We start from the raw sequence: 20,754 nt of genomic DNA, 5'->3' as shown, positions 1-20,754 counted from the left end.
TGATGTATTATCCAAAACTGATAATGTGACATGAAAGCACAAGCACACCCATGCAATCTCTTATAATTTCTGCATTCCATGTTGATTACTGATCTGTTTTCTGATCCTTAATACAGGTCACTGTTTCGAAGGAATTGTTTTGCTGTGCAATTTGTTTCTCTATTACTGCTGTTCACTTGTACAAATGTCACTTATAACTCTGGTCAGAGTCAAAGATTCTTGGTTCAAGTCCCACTTCAGGACCTAACAGCAAACAAGTTAGCACTTTAACTGACTGCTCAGAGTGCTGCACTTTCACAGGTGGGATCTTTAGGCTGCAATTTTAAATCAAGGCTCCATTTGTTTGTTATTATTGGTCCCCAGAAATTGTCACTTTCTGCATGAATCTCAGGTAAATACAACTCTTTGTTTTTTCAAACAACACACACAAAATGCTGCAGGAACTCAGCAGGCCAAGCAGCATCTATGGAAAAAAGTACTTGACGTTTCGGGCCAAGACCCTTCGGCAGGACTACCCAAAACATCGACTGTACTATTTTCCATAGGTGCTGACTGGCCTGCTGAGTTCCTCTAGCATTTTGTGTGTTGCTTGGATTTCCAGCATCTGCAGATTTTCTCTTGTTTTACCGCCTAGCTGAGAGATAAAGTTACCATAGTTGTTTTTGTACTTCAAAAAACTTCAGTAAATTGTGCATGACATAACTGAAGTTGTAGATCACAAGAATGGGCAAACCAGAAAGGAACAATTGGGCAGCATTAGGGCAGTAACTTGAAAGCCTATCACAGAAGGAAGTAGAGAAAAATACAATACACAACATTAGACTTTTTAAAAGGATATTAGTCTGGTCAGAAATTAGTGGATTCAAATCCTATTCCAATATTTGAGGAGGCAGTCTGACAGTCTTAATACAAAGATTAAGAATGCCACATTTTGAAGATATCAGACTGGAACATGTGCCTCCTCCTTCGTGTGGATGTAGAAGAAACCAAGGCTCCAACAAGCTTTTCTGGTGTTGACATCAGCAGTCATCTTTCAAAGACTACTGGCAATTACCTTTTCAGCAGCTCATGAGATCCAATATTCAAACTGACAGTGCAGCTTAAGGCAGTTGCAATGTCTTTTAAGATGTAGGTAAAAGGTCACATAAAGCACAATCTCTTTAGGTTAAAGGACCTGGAAAGAATTTAGAAGCAGTGGATCTCCAGCAATAACCAGATGCAGCCGTGATTAATTAGACAGATGATATAGTTTTATTTGGTTTATTTTCCCAAAGCATGCATGTTCATATTTAAAAGTAGGAATCAGAAATACTGTTGAAACCAGATTGTTTTGCATTACTGTCAGGTAATAAATATGAAGCATTTTATAAATTAATACAGAGAAAGCAAGATCTTTAACTGTAGGCAACTCTACATGGTGAAAACTGCAAATGCGATGTACTGTGGCAAATAGGCTGAGAAGAGATTCATTCATAAGTGATAAAAGCACATAAACGAGGGGCCAGATGAACTTGATTTCTATTAAATCAGATGTGAAGAATTATTTACTAAAAATCAGTGGCACAAGGAAATATGATATTGTTGCTATCTCAGAAATATTGTTTAAAGATGGGCAGGATTGGCAACTCAGCATTCCAGGGTCTATAATCTCCGGGACCTGACTGCGGGGTATAAGGTAGGGCAGAAGAAGGGCTGTAGAAGAAGTAGTGGCATTAATCCATTACTAGAGTAACAAGGGAGAATATCCTAGAAGAGTCTGCAATTGAGGCTGTATGAATGAAGTTCAGAAACAAAAAAGGGACAATCACTTTGCCAAAGTATACTACTGGCCTTTTGTGAGTCAGCAGATGAAGGAGCAAATATGTAGAAAAATCAGAGGTGTGAATAACACTATGGGATTTCAAATTCTGCAAACTTAAATGGGTAACTTTACTGTGATACGATTAGAGGAATGGAACTTTTAAAGTGTCCAGGAGAACTTTATGAAACAAAAGGGAAGGCTCAATACCCGAAACAGGACCTGACAATAGTGGACTGGGAGCATGGACGAAGTGTCTACATCAGTCATTCAAAAGCATAACAATGAGCATGGAGGGTCAAAGAGTTATAATAAAGGTGGAATGTAAATGGAGCAAATTCAAGGAATCCTGGATGCCAAGGAATACCGAAGTAAAGGGGATTAGGTTCCTGATGGTCACTCTGATCTTGGTGAGAAGGGTCCGTTTCTGTGCTGTATAACTCTGAAATGGGTTTGCTCGGGTTTAAAGTGCACTTTATGTGAATTGTTAACATGTTAAAATTAATATAGAGCTAATAAAAATATACATAGAAAAACTGAAATTTATATACTGCTTTACCTCCTGTGGCTCTCCCAGAGCTTCTCCCAACATTTTTTCAATATTCCTCATAATTGCAACCTTCTGATGGGATTTCAATGGATATTCAATTCTCTTTGGAGTTGGTGCACCCTTAGATAAACAGATACATTCAGCAACATTTGCACATGTACATTTGAAAATCTATCTAATACACCTGCAAAGCATCTCAAGCCCCCTAAGGTTCAAACATTATACTCTGACAGCACTTACATGGATTACACAGATACAAGAATTTTGCATCCCCTGCCTGAAGCATATACTTCTCAGTAATTTATTAAGTGATGAAAAAACTGTTCTATGTAGATAACAATTTTAAAATGGATGAAATGACTGCTGAAATTTGTTTAACTATAGGAAAAAGGAGGCTTTATTTGTACTCTTCTAAAATGTATTAATAATGTATTTAACAAATTAATAATGCTTGTTTGTATAAATAGCTAAATGTAATAAAGTTGGTCGGTCTCCTTCGACGCTTACCTTGTACCAGAAGTTGACAGTAATAGTGATTCCTCCATTCAGTAATGACTCAATATGATGCCACCTGAAATTAAATTTAAATAATCACTATGCAGCAAACACTATTATTGTCTATCAGCTAATCTGCTAATGTACTTCTCTTCAATACTTATTTAGGTCCCTGTTGAATGCTACAGTTGAATCTGCCTTCGTGATTTCCTTTGTGGTGCATTCCAGGTGCAAACCACCTGTAGTATTTTCTTGTGTCGCTTCTGATCTTTTGCCAGTTGCCTACATTCAAAGCCATCTTATTCCTGAGTCTTCTGCAGAAGAAAACAATTTATCTCTTTCTGCTCTGTCTCTACCCTACATAATTGCAAACTTCACTAATAAACTCAGAGTTATGTGATTAAGATGGAGTAGGTGGGATTGTTCTCTATTCTAAGGGGAACAACTCCACTTTCTCCAGCCTGTTCACATAATTATCCTTCACCCCTGGAATCTTTTGGTAAGCAACTTCATATTCATGCTAAAGCCTTTAGATCTTTTACAGAGTGTGGTAGTCAATATTAATCATCAAATTAAATGTTCTAGTTATTACTAAATTTCATCAAGATCACTGTTCTTGAACTCTCCGTAACTATTTATAAGGCCCAGAATCCTGTGTCTATTTTAAATCCTTTCTCCAATCTATCCCACCATTTTCAATGAACAAAGTGCATCTTTCCAAAATCATACAGCACAGAAACAGACTCTTCAGCCCAAACTGCCTATGCTGGCCAAGATGTCCATCTAAGCTAATTCCATTTGCCCAGATTTGACCCATACGTGTCTAAACCTTTCCTATCTATGTACCTGTCCACATGTCATTTAAATGTTGCTATTGTACTTGCCTCAACTACTTCCTAAATATTTCACAAAGAGGGTGGTACATATATGGAAAGAGCACAGTCGACATTTCGGGCCAAGACCCTTCATCTGAAAGGTTTCGGCCCAAAATGTCGACTGTACTCTTTTCCATAGATGCTACCCGACCTGCTGAGTTCCTCCAGCATTTTGTCTGCTGCTTGGATCTCCAGCATCTGCAAATTTTCTCTTGTTTGCCATTCCTCAGCCCACTTTCTCAGCTCATCGAGATCCCAGTCATTAACTGTCTACAATACTAGCTATTTTAATGTGATCTGCAAACATGTGTTGTACATTTGTATCCAAATCATTGATCTAGATAACAAACAATGAAAGGTGAGAACTGACCCCTGGGGAGCACCACAAGTCACAGCCTCCAGTCTGAAAAACAAACTTCCACCATCACAATTTGCTTCCTATACTTGTCTATAGTTCCCAGTCCTTGCTTTGCAGCCATTCCTAAATAAAGACACAGCATTAGCCACCCTCCAGTCTTCTAGCACATCATCTAGCGCTAACACTAACATATCTATCTCAATCAGGACTCCCACAATTTCTTCTCACTTCCTACATTGATCTCAGACGTATCTGTTTAGACCCCACAGATTTAAATATTGTCATACATTTTCAGATAACTAGCACCTCCTTGACTGTAATGTGACATCCAAAAGATAAGCTGCATTAATTTTCCTTGAGTTTCCTAGTTATCAGGTCTTTCTCCACAGTAAAATCAGAAGAGAAATATCAATGGACCTTGTCAATTTCCTCTAGCTCCATACATAAATATTCACTTTGGTCTTTGGGGGACACTATTCTCACCTGAGTTACTCTTACCCATAAAACCCCTTTGGATTCTCCTCAATGCCAAAAGCATCTCATGTTCCCCTTTTCTTTTTCTGATTTTTTTAAGTACATTCTGCATTCCCTACACTGCTCTAAGGACTTAGTGCCCATGCCGTCTCCTTTTTCAGTTCTTGTCCCCCCTTTTACAGTTGTGTACTCTGGTTATATTTCTCTCATTTTTCCTCCCAAAATGTAATGGCTTTTTCTTCGTCATCATTAAATTCTCACATATTACACTCTCACAAATCCATCTATTTATTCCACCAACTTGTCTACACCCCTTGAAGTGTTGCTGTGTAATTTTCCCTATGTATAAATCCCAGCCAGCAACACAGCCAAGGCAAAGTCCAAAGTCCCTGACTGACTTCAAAAGCCTGCCTTCATCAATATCAGAAGGCCGGTGATGGGAGATTCACTGCCTGTATTACCCAGTGACGGTCACCCTTCACAATCCAGGTTTGCCAAAATTTTGAGAGAAACCACACTTCTAATAAGAAGAGTAATTTGGATGGAATACATATAATTCCTATCACTCCTGAATATCTCCTAGTCCAAGGCAAAATGGTCAAAACACCTGCACAGGACCAACAGGGCATATCTTGAGAGCGTAAAGAAATGGGTACACATTACCATGGTATGGATATCACATATAAAAGTTTTAATGTGTAATTAATTCATGATGTGTTTTAACTCATATTGTTCCAATCAGCAGTTGTAGCATTACCAGTGTTCAAACCAGCATTTTGTCCCAGTTATTTTTCATCTTAAATTGATGGATACTTAAGAGATAAGAAAATTACTAATTACAAACCACATTTACTTGTGAAAATCTTGGTGAAAATTAAAATACAGTTTTGGTCCAGATGTTCCTGCACTGGTTTGTACCTGATGTTATTTTTGACTTACCAGTACATGGGAATGTACAAAACATCTCCAGGCCCAACAACTGTTTCATATCCTACTACATTTCTAAAATTAGGAAATCTTTCATAATCTGGATTTTCAAAATCCACCTAGATAAAAGAAAAACATTTTAATTATCAATAAAATTACATTACCCTAAAACTACCACCATCTATATAATGATAAAATTACCTGTCATTCTGACAGGAAAGGAACATTTCTGAGTTCATTACTTCAGATTCATCCAAGCAAAACCATTTTCTTTATGTTTCTGCTATGTGTCAAGTCAGGAAATGACATGATTATCTTACAATAATTATTCCTGTCCACGTCTTACTTGTTTATTTCTTTTATTTGTTTCTCACTTTCATTTTCTGTTTCTTCTTTATGCTTATATTTCCTCCAGTTCTCAGAGCAGTCAGTTCTACTGCCTCAGTTTTTGAGAGTTTTTCTAATCTTCTGATACCCTGTTTTCTGCAGGATAGCAGTCTGTGCAATTTCTGTTCTGTTACTAACAATATGCCTTACGATGAACTCAACAATTAGCACTGCTTCCACTGACCAAAGAAAGGTAAACTCTGCTAAACTCTGATCCAAAGTTTAAATGCTTTAGTATTTCTCTATCCATACCTAGTATGTCACTATCAGTCCATAAAGAGGAGAGATGCATCCAAGCTAAGCTTTCTGTCTCAATGCTGCAAATGGAAAACAGAGTGAAGGTCCAGATAGACAACAATATTAGATCTCCTTGGCATCTCTCAAACTGTAATAAGCAAAGCTGCATATGATCAGTGTTGACTACAGCCTGAGATAAGGTCACCTTTCATCTCAAATGCATCTAATGAAAGATCAAGTTGAAAACAAACCCCTTTCAAAGTATAAATTATTTATAGATACCATAAAACAGGGCAAGATATTAAAATGTTTTTCCCAAAAGCTTTTTTCTGGAAAATTAATACTGGCTCAATGGGTCACCTCCAGGTAAATAGTGCAGATTCAGCGTGATTAAAGGACTCCATACCTGGCTCTGTCTGTCGCAAGGATGATGAACTGGGTATGGATATAGACAATCAAACTGATCAGGTGGGAAGAGAATACAACGTTTATAACCCTTAATTTGTGCAAAGAAATTCTGTTGCTCATCATAGTGTGCTGGTGTAACATTTCCTGGAACAAGAGAAGAAAACAAACCATGCTATCGGAATTTAAACAGGTATCAAAAATGGCAACAGAAATCAGCAGAACATTTAAAGCTCATTCCTTTTAATTCAAAGTGGGCTATTTTCTTTTCACTAAGGATTTGAATTACTGAAAGAAAACAAGCAGTCAGAGACAAATTTACCTGTTTTAATTCAAAGAACATCTTTTGGACTATCACAGCTTCCTTAGGTGACGTCAATAACTCAGAAAATAACTAAGGAGTTCCCTTTCTTTCACATGATTAAACCACTTTAAATTTATCAATCCAAATAGACCTTTCAGTTATCTTATGGTGGTATTCAATGGATCCCACTACTCCCTTAGTAACATATAATTAAACCTCATTCTACCTCGATGTATATGAAGATATATTCACCCTGTATTCTGCACCCACGGTACCAAGGTTTATATATCAAAGATACAGCACAATCAGATCTCTTCAGTTCTTGAACAACCTGTATAACCCTATTTACTAACTCAGTATAGCAACACCATGACCACTATGCACTAAACTGACTTTCAGCGGCCAAAATCTGTTAGGTTATGGATCTGGTATTACAAACTGGGATTAGATTGAATAATTTTTGCTCCATTGGTAGACATAACTGTCTGGCCTCCAGTGCTATAAATTTTCCAGGAATCTAACTTCCTGATATCACACGCACATCTACTTTTTACTTGTTTATGTCCCCATACCCCAACTCTCACACTTTATTTTTCAGGACCTCCTTTCCGCTTTATATTAAACTAAATAAAAGGTAACTCCTGCTTATTCCTCTGGAGTCTGGAAAGCCAAAATGTTCTCATCTTTCCTGTTACGGTCCACTGCCAAGCTTGTAGCACTTCTCTCAACAGTGCTTAAATATGTCCTTTGTGTCTCTGTGAGTATGAATAACAGCAGGAAGGTCTAGTTGGACCAGATCAGTGGACAGTTTCCAGACATATTGCTGCTTCTGCTCCTTTGTTGTGGCCATCGGACAAATAAAGAAGCCATTTAGCTCACATTTCTGCCAAATGCCCAAATGAATTATTCATCTAATTACATGTAGTAACACAAAACTTTTATTCACTAAATATTTAAAAGCAATCATGGATTCTTTCACTTTTTAAAAAAGGAAATTCTATATTTTAACATTCTTCCACAAATTCTCCCAATCTCACCATTCATCCTTGGCTGATGATGGCTTTGAATAAAGTCATCAATCACTATTGACTGGAATGAATAGATTCCCAAAATCAATACCACTTTCAGATTTTGGATTTACATTTTACTCAACTTTAGTCATGGTGGAAATTTCACACAACACTATGATTAACAAATGATACTTATTAGTCACCGGATGTAATTAACAGAATGTAGCTTCGCCAATTGAAATTTTATTGTAAGCACTAAGAATCTTGTATGCAAAACAGCAAAAGGCACAACTTCCAAACAAAAGGATGATTGACCTCTGACCTTCCATTCCTACAAGAAGTAAATTGGATGTGAGCTGCCCCCAGTTCCGTTTTGTCTGTTGCTTGTTAATCCAATTCCAATTAAAACCCAGGAAATCCAAGACAATCTTCTTCCCTACAGTGTCATTCAATGTTTGTTGTAAATAATACCTGCAATAAAAAAAATTATACATTTTAATCCTAATTCTAATGCAAGATAATCAGAGGAAAATTATACAAGGGGACAAATACATCAAATAGTAGCTATCTGGTGATGACCACTCTCTTACAGTAGATAGCAATCTATCATCCTCACTCCCACCCAAGCATGAATATATAATTTATCTACCTTTGTGTGTCTCTCTCCATAGATACAGCCTGACCTATTCACAATCAGAATTATTATCACCATCTTATATGATGTGAAAATTGTTGTTCTGCAGCAGCAGTTCAATGCAAAGACAAAAAATAACTAGCAATTACAAAACAAGTAAACAGTAAAAAAAAAGTAGTGTTTTGGGGTACATGGACTGCTCAGAAATCTGAAGGTGGAGGGGAAGGAACTGTCCCTAAATCATTGAGTGTGCATCTTGAGGCTCATGTACATCCTCCCAGACAGTAGTAATGAGAAGAGGACAGGTTCTCGATGGTGAGGGTCCTTAATGATGGATGCCACCTTCTTAAGGCAGTGCATTTTAAAGGTGTCCTCAATGGTGGGGAGGCTTGTAACTGTGACGGAGCTGGAGTCTACAATACTCTGCAGCCTCTTGCGATTCTGTGCATTGGACTAGTCAGAATACTCTCCACCTTATATCTATTCCTTCCGGCACCGTGTGTGCCGCAGCTTTCCGTTTCCTTAGCATCTGTCTGTTTTTTTTACAAGACCGAGTTGCCAGGTCAATAGAAAACGTGCAAGGAACTGGCTGGATTTGAACTCGGGACCATTTGCCTCGAAGTCTGGTGCTGATGCCACTACACCACTAGCTAGCTACTCTCCACCATACGTCTAAGGAAATTTACAAGAGTCTTTGATGACATACAAAATCTCTTCTATTAGTTCCTTCTGATTTTTTAATGAAATTACTACTGAATTTATTATTGAAGGTATTTTATGGTCTCTAGTTTTGATCCTATGTGGAAATATTTTTACATCTACTCTACTAACATCCTTCATAAATCTAAAGATTTCTAAATGTTAATCTTCATTATTTCCTTATTTTCAAACACTACTTGAAACTTCCATTTTGATTGAGTTTACATAAGCTGATAGTAAATTTTATTTGATTATACTCCCATAAAGTCTTGGGATGTGTTACACAACAAAATAAGTAGGTAATCTGGCTTCTCAAGCCCTCCATGTGAACACAGCTATATTAAATACATTATATACATGCAAGTAGTTAGTGTAAGGTAAGGAAGGATTGAAAAATGCCATGTAAATTTATGGAGGACTTCAGTTTATGTCTAATCTGATCAAGCTCCTGTAGAGGAAAAGCTAAGGAACAGAATCACAGAAAAAAAATTACAATTAAAAAAAGGCATTTATATTTTTACCAAAATTAATCTGAACAATATCTAAGAAAGGAATATATTTAAGCAGAACTGTCAAGAGGTGTAAAGTTTTCAGAAGGTCCAGGAAATGCAGTCAAACTGACAGCTGTGCATGGGATAACAATTTGGAAAACTGCTACATTCAGTGTTGAACATGAATGTATCACATCCCCACATTGTCCAGCAGATTCTGCAATTTAATCACCAATTCATATACACTCCAGGGCCACGTTATTAGGTATGCCTGCTCATTAATGCAAATATCTAATCAGCCAATCATGTGGCAGCAGCTCACTGCATAAAAGCTTGCAGACATGATCAAGAGGTCCAGTTGTTATTTAGACCAAACAACAGAATGTGAAGTAGTGGATTGTGGAATGATTGTTGGTACGGTCTGTAGAGTTTACAGAGAATGAGGCAAGAAACATGGAGTGAGTGGCAGTTCTGTGGGAGAAAATGTCTTGTTAATGAGAGAGGTCAAAGGAGAATAGCCAGACTGATACAAGCTGACAGCAAGGCAGCAGTGGTGTTCAGAAGAGCATCTCTGGATGCACAACATGTTGAACCTTGATGTGGATGGGCTACAGCAGCAGAAGACCACAACGGCTTCCACTCCTGTACTTAATAACGTGATCACTGAGTGTATATATGCAAGTTCTTATTCTGGGAGACAAGAGACTGCAGGTGTTGGAATCTGGAACAACAATCAGCAGGAGAAACTCAGCAGGCTGAGTAACATCTATGGGGTGGGGGGAAGGAAATGTAGGCATTTCAGATCAAAACCCTCTATAGGCATTATAAAGAACAAGGGGGGATGCAGTGACACAGGAGCCAAAGGTGATGGGTGAACTAATACACTGGGTGAAGAATGACAGACAGATCAGCTAGTAAGTGGTGGAGATGGGAGATGGACAGTTGATGATAGATGGAGGCTGCACCCATCTGCCTTTCACCTCTCCTCTAATGGTTCCCACTATCACCTTCTCTGTAGCTAAAAAGGTTCAGAAAATTGCTGCTGATGCTGCTGGAATTTCTGTCCTTGGGTCCTTCAGCATGCTAGGATGCTGACGGAATGGTTTAAACACAATTTCAGCTAGCCTTAATTTTCTGCCCTTTTTTCCAGCAGCAGCACCAACTTCATTGTTAAAGATGAGCACAAAGTATTAATTTAGTACTTCAGTCACACCCTCTACTCCAACTGGTGGATCTACTTCCTGCTCTCTAAACAGTCCCATTTCTCCTGTTTATTATTTACATTAGGTGATTTTTGGATTCCCTTTTACACCTATTGCCCGTCTTTTCTCATTCTCCTTCTTTTGCCATCATTTTATTTGTCAATTCTTCTTAGAATTTTTTTATGATCAGCTGGTTCCATCTTTGCTTTATTTTTCTCTTTCTGTTGGGACATCAATTTCCCCCTTGCCCCCACCCATTAGAATTTACTTGAACCACTCTTCTCTTTAAAGGCCACCAATGTTCAATTAAAGGGTTTGGTCAATCTTTGAATCACTTTACAAAAAGATGATAGATTATTAAGTCTGAACAATTAATTCTGTTTCCTGGACTGGATTGCAATACACTGAAATTGGCTCTGCCCCAACTGACTATTTCAAGTTAAAACTGTCCACATCCTTTTTGACGACTATGCTAGATCTTAAGAGAATATAATTATTGTTCCATAAATGTTCTCCCACCGATCTTTAAGATCTCTGACATTTCCCAGAATCAAGTCCAGAAATATTTCCTTCCTCATTGAGCAAGAAATGTGTTGTTTGAGGAAGTTTATGGAGCACACAAAATTCTTCCCTTTCTGCCCCTTATGAAATTATGACCCTTATATCCAGTAAATCAAAACACTGCAGATGATGCAAACTTGAAGTAGCAAAAACTCAGTAGGTCAGGCAGCATCTGTGGAGATAGAAGGAGAGAACATTCCAGACTGATGACATCAGGAGAGGAAACATTAGGAAACTATTAAAAACTCTGGATTCTTTTACTTTGCTGAAAAGGGAACAGATGAAAAGAGAAATCAGAATGTCTGCTAGGATGAAGATCAAGAGAAAAATGAATGACACAGATTGTTTTAACTGCAAAGGGATAAAGCAGTTAGTTAAAAACTGCTAATGTGTTTTGGACAGGATGTAAATTGAGAACAGAAGAGAAGCAAAATTAAACATGCTGGAACTGTGAGAAGCAGGACACAAGAGCTTCTGGAAACCTTAAATATGAGAGATTACTGCAATGGATTTCCAGCTTCAGCAGCTTTGTGAGTCCTGAGAAATAGGTCCTCCCGAGGTTACAATGCCTGACTTATGTACATACAAATGGGCTGTCGGTTTCTTCTGCCACGTGGGGAAAATTGTATTTGAATATTCAAGTTAAACACCCTACTTTAATCACACATTGTCTTTAGTTGGCCCATGTTTATATATTTAAATATTTTGCTGGTGGCCACAATTCTGATTTGCAAACTGTTCTCATTAACGCATGTTCTCGCAGCCTCAGCGAGATCTCTATGTCTGCTTTTATTTCTTCACATCCTGATATGTAGTGTCTTCCCAGCAGTCTCATTTATTTCAGATTTTCAGCAACAGCTTTGTTCTGTATCTCAGACCCAGTATGATTCTGTTTTACTTCTCTCTACTACCTCCAAATGGTCTAGTTGCCACCAACTTTCATGACCCCTTCTCGATGAAAGCTGTCTTGGTAACAGGAGACAGAGAGTGATGTTGGAAAGATTTTGTGAACGAAGGCCTGCGACTAGTGAAAATACTATAGGGACTGGTGTGGAGTCCATGCTGTTTGTTAAATGCATTAACAATTTGGACACAAATTTAGGAGTTATGAAGGGTTTACAAGGGACATGAAAATTAATGGCATTATTGATAGTGAGGAAGGCAGACAGGTTACAGAATAATGATTAGCTGCTAATAAGGGAAAATTAATAGCAGATGAAATTTAATCCCATCAAGGATGAGGTGATATATATTTTGTGAGGTCTAATAAGGTAGGACACACACCATGGAAGTTAGGGCCCTAATTATTAAAGAACAGAATGATCTTGGGCCACAAATGCATATATTCCTAATGATGGCAGCACAGGCAGGTAATGTAATTAAGAAGGTATACCGGGTCTTGGCATTCGTTATCCAGGGCCCAGAAAAGAAGAGCATGGTGGTCATGTTAAAGCTTTGGTTAGGCCACAGCTGTAGGGTGCATGCAATTCTTCTCACTACTCTCCAATTATGCACCATTTTCTATACTTAAAAGTGCTAGCCACCGGGAATACTCCTGAGATCACCACCTTCTTTAACTCTTTCTTACTTTTTAAAGCCTGCCTGCAGGACCTAGTCCCTTTTTGCCATCTACATTGTCCTACCACAACTTCTGGATCAATTCCTTTCATCCACAAACAACAGGAATTCTGCAGATGCTGGAAATTCAAGCAACACACATCAAAGTTGCTGGTGAATGCAGCAGGCCAGGCAGCATCTGTAGGAAGAGGTACAGTCGACGCTTCAGGCTGAGACCCTTCGTCAGGACTAACTGAAGGAAGAGTTGGTAAGAGATTTGAAAGGGGGAGGGGGAGGGGGAGATCCAAAATGATAGAAGAAGACAGGAGGGGGAGGGTTGGAGCCAAGAGCTGGACAGGTGATTGGCAAAAGGGATATGAGAGGATCATGGGACAGGAGGCCCGGGGAGAAAGACAAGTGGGGAGGGGGAACCCAGAGGATGGGCAAGGGGTATAGTCAAAGGGGCAGAGCGAGAAAAAGGAGAGTGAGAGAAAGAATGTATGTATAAAAATAAATAATGGATGGGGTACAAGGGGGAGGTGGGGCATTAGCGGAAGTTAGAGAAGTCAATGTTCATGCCATCAGGTTGGAGGCTACCCTCCTATCATTTTGGATCTCCCCCTCCCCCTCTCAAATCTCTTACTCACTCTTCCTTCAGTTAGTCCTGACGAAGGGTCTCAGCCTGAAACATCGACTGTACCTCTTCCTAGAGATGCTGCTTGGCCTGCTGCGTTCACCAGCAACTTTGATGTGTGTTCCTTTCATCCACAGACTGCTCTGCACCATCCTGGCAAAGCTCGTTAACCCTAACAGGGAGGCAACCCGCTTTGTAGAACTACTTTTGACAACTGCAGGAACACTTGGCTGCCTGTCATCTATGAAATTCTCCTAAATGTATTTCTTTTTTTAAAATTTTTTATTTATTTTTATTTGGATAAGGAATTCACAAGTATCATGAACTTTTTTCACATGTATAACCTTTTCCTTTTTTTATATATATGTATAAATCTATAATTATTTATACATTCCTAAGTACACATCGAGATGATATAAAAAGTAATTAGGCACTTAAATAGATAATTATGTGCAGTTGTAATTCTACTCTATTAGGCTAAGTAATGATATTAGTTGTTAAGAAAAATAGTAATAATAGTGGATTAATAATAATTTCCATATATCTCTTCTGGACCATTTCTTTCTGGTCCAAAATATTGTATGAAAGCCTATGTAACTACCATTGCAGGTGTTTATATCTTAACTCATTCATGTTTGCTCCTACCCCCAAACATAATTATCCAATCCCTATGTACTTATTTATTTAATTTTATCATTTTTTTTTCCCTTTCCCAAATCTTTTCCTTTACTTCTGTTAATTCTCCATTTTCCAAAAAAAGAAAAAAAAAACAGTAAACATTTGGACCAAGGGTGCTTATGTTAGCAATATTACTGTGTTGATGAGGAGAGCAGTATAGATCATTAGCAGAGTCATCTAAAGTCTGCTCGCTTTGGGGTTATATATTCAATCAATTTATTCCAAATTTGATAAAAATTTTTCTTTTTGAATTCTCAAAGAGTAAGTCATCTTTTCCATTTTAAATATTTCCAAGATAATTTCGTGCCAATCTTCTAATTCTAGTGATTGATTTCTTACTTGCCGCTAAAGGGGCCTGCAGCAACTTCATATCTTTCTTCTGTTCAAGGAACAATACATGCCCCAAATAGAGCGTCTCAACGTTCAGAGCTATCTGGGTCTTAAGTACCTTAACTAATGTTCTATGAATACCTTTCCAATATAAACTTAATTTAGGGCAATCCCAGAAAATATGGAAATGATTTGCCTCCTTGGAGCCGCACCTTCTCCAATACGTCACGTTTGTGTCTTTATATTTTTCCTGATATGGGGTCTTGAAGTATCTTATGATATTTTTCCAGCAACGTTCCCAACTGTATTTCTAGGCTTTATTCTTCCTGCCTGTGTAGTCTGTGCAGTATGGTGCCACTTTCTGGATTGCACTCTGGACTGTCATTTGTTGGGAGACTCAAGGTGGTGTCATAGTGAAGGCTAGTCCCACCAGACATAGTTTTTCAGAGAAGATGCACAAAACAACAATTAGAAAGCTACATTTACCATCCACCTATTAATGTGTTTCTAGTGCGACTGAAGACATTGAATTTTAACTGCAAGGTAACTATTTCATTGTCAATAAATATGTGCAACATAGAGTAGGAATTTCTTCGTAATGCAGTTACTTATGTCACTATACATCACATTTCATTTCAACCTTCCCAACATTGAATCAGTATCATCCACATTCACAGTTATTATCACATCAGGGTGTTTAAATTTGGCTGGCGAGCAAGGTCATGGCAATGTTCTCATCACAGAAATTCAATACAAATCCAATGAAGGCAAAAGGACAACAACATTTCTTTCTAAGAACAAATTGGGTACCATATTTCTTATAACATTGGCTGCAAAGCATTTGAGGTGTGAGGTCACAAAATAATAACTCCAATTCAAGTTCTTTCTATCATCTTTGATAGAAAATTATTCTGTGCTCTGGAGACATTACATTAAAGCATATCGGGTGCAAAAAAAAAACAGTATGAGGTTTGGATTTACCTTGGATCACCTTGTTTGATTTTACCAAGTGTTTCCACAAACTCATTGAATTTCATTTCTTCTCGCCTTGACTTTGGTTTGAAATCCCTGAAGTTAGCCATTTTCTTTTCATCATAGTACAAGAACTTGTGAGTACTGGCAACATAAACAGAAAAGTCCCCATCTCCAATATTCTCCTGCAGGTAATCCAAATCCCATTTCAGGGCTGGGTAAACCAAGTCAGTATCTGTCAGCACCACTGGCTCCTAAAATGGAAATAGAGAAACAGAAATAACATACATAAGATATAGATGGAATTGGGCAATATTAATTCTCTTCCAAATACTGCAGAATTACTGCATAACCTTCGCATAATAAACAGATTCTCTGTTCCCTGCTTTTCCTCCCCTCACTCAAGGCGGTTTTATATTTCTGTTTTCCAATCAGCTGGAACTTTTCCAGAACCTAAGTAATTTTGGAACATCATAAATCAAAGCAGCCAACTATCTGAGAACTGTAGGCCTCAGCTGATCAGTGGTGTTAGTCTTTTGTTTGTTTGTTCAGTAATACTTCTCCAATGACACCGATTATTTTACTTTCTTGCTGTTCCAGAGGTTCAAAGGTCCAATTTAATGTCAGAGAAATGTATACAATATACACCCTGAAATGCTTTTTCTTCGCAAACATCCACGAAACAGAGAAGTGCCCCAAAGAATGAATGACAGATAAACACAAGAACCCCAAAGTACCTCCCCAGCTCCCCTCCCTCCAGCACGTAAGTGGCACTGAACAACAATCCCCCCTCGCCCCACTGGCAAAAAAAGCAGGCACCGGCAACGTCACCAAGCGATAGCAAAGACACAGATTTGCAGTTACCCCAAAGACTTTGTGTTACACCTGGCATTTGACATACCACAGATTCTCTCTCTCTCTAACAAGGGAGAAAAGGGTGTCTCCATTTTCCCAGCAAGCAGGGAGACATTACAAACAACTCACTGGTTTACGATGTTAAAAGTTCGTTACGTCGCTTTTCTCGAGCTTCGTGTCTGAAGGTTGCAAAGATCCCGGGCCTTCGGCTGTTTTTGACCACTTTTATTTATTTAGCGATACCGTGTGAAGTAGGCCCTTCTGGTCTTTTGAGCCACGCTGCCCCAGCAACACCTGACAAACTTGACTAATCCTAACCTAATCCTGGGCCAGTTTACAATGACCAATTAACCTATCCTGTACGTCTTGGGACCGTGGGAGGAAACTGGAGGACCCGGAAAAAACCTGCGCATTCCACAGAGAGGACGTACAGACACTCCTCACAGAATGGTGCTGGAATTCCGGGGGGGGAGGGCGGTGGGTAGGGTTGCCAACGAACAAGAGTAGCAGTCAAATACGTTGTTTACCCAGAAGACTACAATGACCATGAAGCCTTGTGCGGGCACCAATACGCATGCGCGTCATGACCTGCCGATTCCAACCCCCCCCCAAACAAATCCTTTTTGGCGATTCTGTTCGTGGGGGTGGGTGTTAATCACTACCGGAATATAGGTGATAAGTTGGTAATACACTCAATTTTGTTTCTAAAAGGGTTTATCTAACGAATTTAATATTAAACATACAGCGCATATTTTCCTTGCATGGATATAATGATAAGTCAATTATCAGGGGAGCTTGAAGTGTTGAACGAACTTCCAGTAGAAGTGGCAGAAGCAGGTTCGATATGATCATTTAAAGAAAAATTGGATAGGTATATGGACAGGAAAGGAATGGAGGGTTATGGGCTGAGTGCAGGTCAGCGGGACTAGGTGATAGTAGCGTTCGGCACGGACTAGAAGGGCCGAGATGGCCTGTTTCCGTGCTGTAATTGTTATATGGTTATATAGGTCACTTATAAGTCAATAGCATCATAACATTTTAAGTAATATTTGGATATTAAACGCACAGCACATATTTTCCCCGTATGAATATATAAAATCATTGCAACACACCAATATCGCTGAATCAGTGGGAGCCCTGGGCTTGTTTCCCTGCAACAACACGGTCCTATTGAGGGGTGATGGGAGACAGCGATACTCGAAAGGGGTTCCTTATGTCCAGTCTATTCCGCAGTTTAGTTATCGTTGCATTCATTGCAGAAAACTCCACTTCGCAGAAAAATGTTGGAAATGAAAGCAACGTTTTCAGTGCTTTCGTGGCTATCTCAGGATATTTAGCCTCGACTTTGATCCAAAATGCTGACAGAGATGTTATGTCAAACATACTTTTCAGCCCGTCATCATTTGCAAGCTCGAGGAGTTGATCGCCTTCCCGCCCTGACACGGATGATGCACGGGTCATGACCTCGCATGCGGAATGGCTGATCAGTGGCCGTAACAGGGAATGAGGACAGGTGCAGCTGACCAAATCATATCGCTTCCTTGCGGCCCGGTAGCGCATGCTCTGCGGCCAGGTACCGGTCCGCGGCCCGGTGGTTGGGGACCGCTGCTTTAGCCAATTTGACTTACTCCATGTAATAGTAAGGAAATGCTTACAGCACTGGTTGCTGCAAAAAGGTTATGAGCCTAGACAACATTCTGGCTTCCAATCGAGAACTGGTAGTGTTTCAAGCTAAGTTATTTGAGTACAGTTACATATTAGTATGAACTTGACTGTGTATTAAGTTCCATATTTATTTCCCATTCACAGGTGGTAGGATAAGTCAAATCCAGCCCACACCCTAATCATTCTACACTTAATGATTGTGCTATTAGGCAGCATTCACTGATAACTTATATACTGATGCCCAGTTTGGGTTTCCCCAGGTCCAGTCAGCACAAGATCTCATTAAATCTTTGTTCCAAGCAAGAGTGAAGAGCTGAATTCCAGAGCTGAGGACATTGAGACTGACATAACATGAAAGAAGCATTTGATTTAGTATGGCATCAGGGTGCTTTCATATAACTGAAGTTCATGAGCAAAGGGAAAACACTTTAATGGTTGGAGGACTATCCCACGCGGTGGTGGTTGTTGGAGGTCAATCATCCCAGCCCTAAGATATCAATGGGGGCATTGTTCAGTGTCCTCGGCCCAAATACCATCAGCTACATCATCAATGCTTTAAAGCAAGGTAGGAATTCTTGCTAACAACTGTCTAACATTCAATTCTACCTGCAAGTTGCTAGAAAATGAAGCAGTTCATGCTTCCATGCCACAAGAATTACACAACATTCAAGCATGTACTTACAAGTAGCAAGTAATATTTCTGCAGGAAAAGTACCAGACAATAGCCAGCTTCTCCTGGGCGGAGTCCATCTACCCTGCACGTTCAGTGGCATTTCCACTGCCAAATCTCAGACCATCAACTGTCTTGAGATTGTCTTTGATGGTATTCTATCATCACTGCTATGTCTAAATCCTGCAACTTGCTCCCTAACAGCATCGTAGAAATACCTTCAAAAGCACTGCCCAAATTCAAGAAACCATTTCAAAAATAATTTTAAAAAATAAGTAAACAAACATCCTTTCTTGGCTTCTGAGACTTCTGCGTTTTTTCCTTACACATTTTTGTAGAGTGCCTCATTTTATATTTTGTGCTGGTTAGCTTGCATATTCTATTGTGTTTGTGATTTCTCTCTTCAGAGATTCTGCACAACTATTCATTTGCACGTAGTGTTACCAAAGCACCTCGTGCAGCCAGTAGCAAATCTCAGAGATAAAAGACTTAGTTTTACAGTGCATTGTTCCAACAGTTTATGCAAACTTCAGTTAGCCTCCTAACTGCATTATTATAACCTTTAAAATTTTGAGAGTCCACTGTTAAGAAACAAATTTCAGAGTACATACTTGAAAGTATATGACAACATAGGAAGTCAACACAGCTTCATTAAGAGGAGACTTTGCCTGAGAAATGTTGATAAAATTGAGCAGGTAACAAGCAAATTAGACAAAGCAGAGTTGGTGGATGTAATTTACTTGAACTTTCAGAAGGCCTTTGAAAAGATGCCATACACAAGGATGCTAAAAAAGAACCCATATTGTTCGAGGCATGGTACTAGCAATTGATTGAAGATTGACTGACTGGCAGAAGTCAAAACGGGGAGATAAGTGGGGCTTTTCCTGGATAGCTGTTCAGTGACTACTGGAGTTCCACATGTCCCATGAATGGGAAAAAAATTCAGAAATCGGCTGTGAAAAGAGACTTGGAGTGATAATTCAGGATTCAATAAAAGTTAATTTGCAGGTTGAGTAGCTAATAATGAAGAAAAATGCAATATTAGCACTCATTTAAAAGGACATACCTATTAAACTGAAGTGAGGAGAAATTTCTACAGCTGGAGGTGGTGAATCTGTGGAATTCTTTGCTGTAGAGTACTGTGGAGGCCAGGTCATTGGGTATATTTAGGGCAGAGACTGATAGGCTCTTGATTGGTAAGCGGGTTTAGGGGAGAAGGAAGGAGAGTGAAGTACATGGTTCAACAATAGAGCAGACTTAAAGGGTTGAATTCCCTATTTTTGCTCCTACACATTATGGTCTTATATAGCGTGTGCAGCTTTATTTTTTTCTATCTTTGTTTTCACTTTGGCTTTCAGCGAGTATCATTGAAATAAAAATACCTGCAACTAATCAATCCAATTTTCAAAACTGTTCTTATTCATACCAAAGAACAGCATTTCGATTAAAGTATGTCTTAGGATGCTAAGTTTTATAAAGGCAAAAATTGGTTTAGTATGCACTTTGTTTTAAATATCATTGTCGAGATGCTCTCTTTTCTATCATTTTATGCTACATCTTTTATGTTGCTTGTATGGTGAACAAAATACGTTCTTGTCCAAGTTTACTTTGACTTTCATTGTCGGACTGGAAATTACTTTCAGTTCTGCCCTGCTTTCCCACCATTGGTTGTCCGTATGCCCGTCATTGTGACGTACCATCTATCTACACCTATCACAAAGTGAACACATAATTGAACATTCAACCCGCCAATCCCTAACGTCCGAGTAAGCTTTCGAAGATCTTGTTATTAAAAACATGTTTTTCCCTTTTTTGTAGACTGCTACGATTTGTGTTCATGTCGTTTGGAACAGTTTCATAGACTCCTCAGCAGTATTGGTCGCACGGTGTTCGTTGGGAACATCCAAAGTTTAGGGGCTAAATTCATACTGGATTGCTTTTAGTCATATCTGTATATAGTTTTTTAAAAAAATACACTAAAATTAT

At 38.9% G+C, this 20,754-nt stretch overlaps 1 protein-coding gene across 1 annotated transcript in view; it reads right to left on the bottom strand.

The window, feature by feature from the left end:
• hif1an (hypoxia inducible factor 1 subunit alpha inhibitor) overlaps positions 1-20,754 on the bottom strand; it is a 37,785-nt gene that overhangs the window by 6,843 nt on the left and 10,188 nt on the right. Inside the window, exons 2-7 of the mRNA XM_063070706.1 lie at positions 15,588-15,832; positions 8,143-8,291; positions 6,508-6,653; positions 5,490-5,596; positions 2,856-2,919; positions 2,358-2,468 (exon numbers count right to left, since the gene is read on the bottom strand). Coding sequence (XP_062926776.1) covers positions 2,358-2,468; positions 2,856-2,919; positions 5,490-5,596; positions 6,508-6,653; positions 8,143-8,291; positions 15,588-15,832 — 822 coding nt within the window. The remainder of the gene's footprint in view (positions 1-2,357; positions 2,469-2,855; positions 2,920-5,489; positions 5,597-6,507; positions 6,654-8,142; positions 8,292-15,587; positions 15,833-20,754) is intronic.

This window comes from Mobula hypostoma, chromosome 18, assembly GCF_963921235.1.
Source record: "Mobula hypostoma chromosome 18, sMobHyp1.1, whole genome shotgun sequence".
NCBI classification, from domain to species: Eukaryota; Metazoa; Chordata; class Chondrichthyes; order Myliobatiformes; family Myliobatidae; genus Mobula; species Mobula hypostoma.
This window is presented reverse-complemented; position numbering and strand designations above follow the sequence as displayed.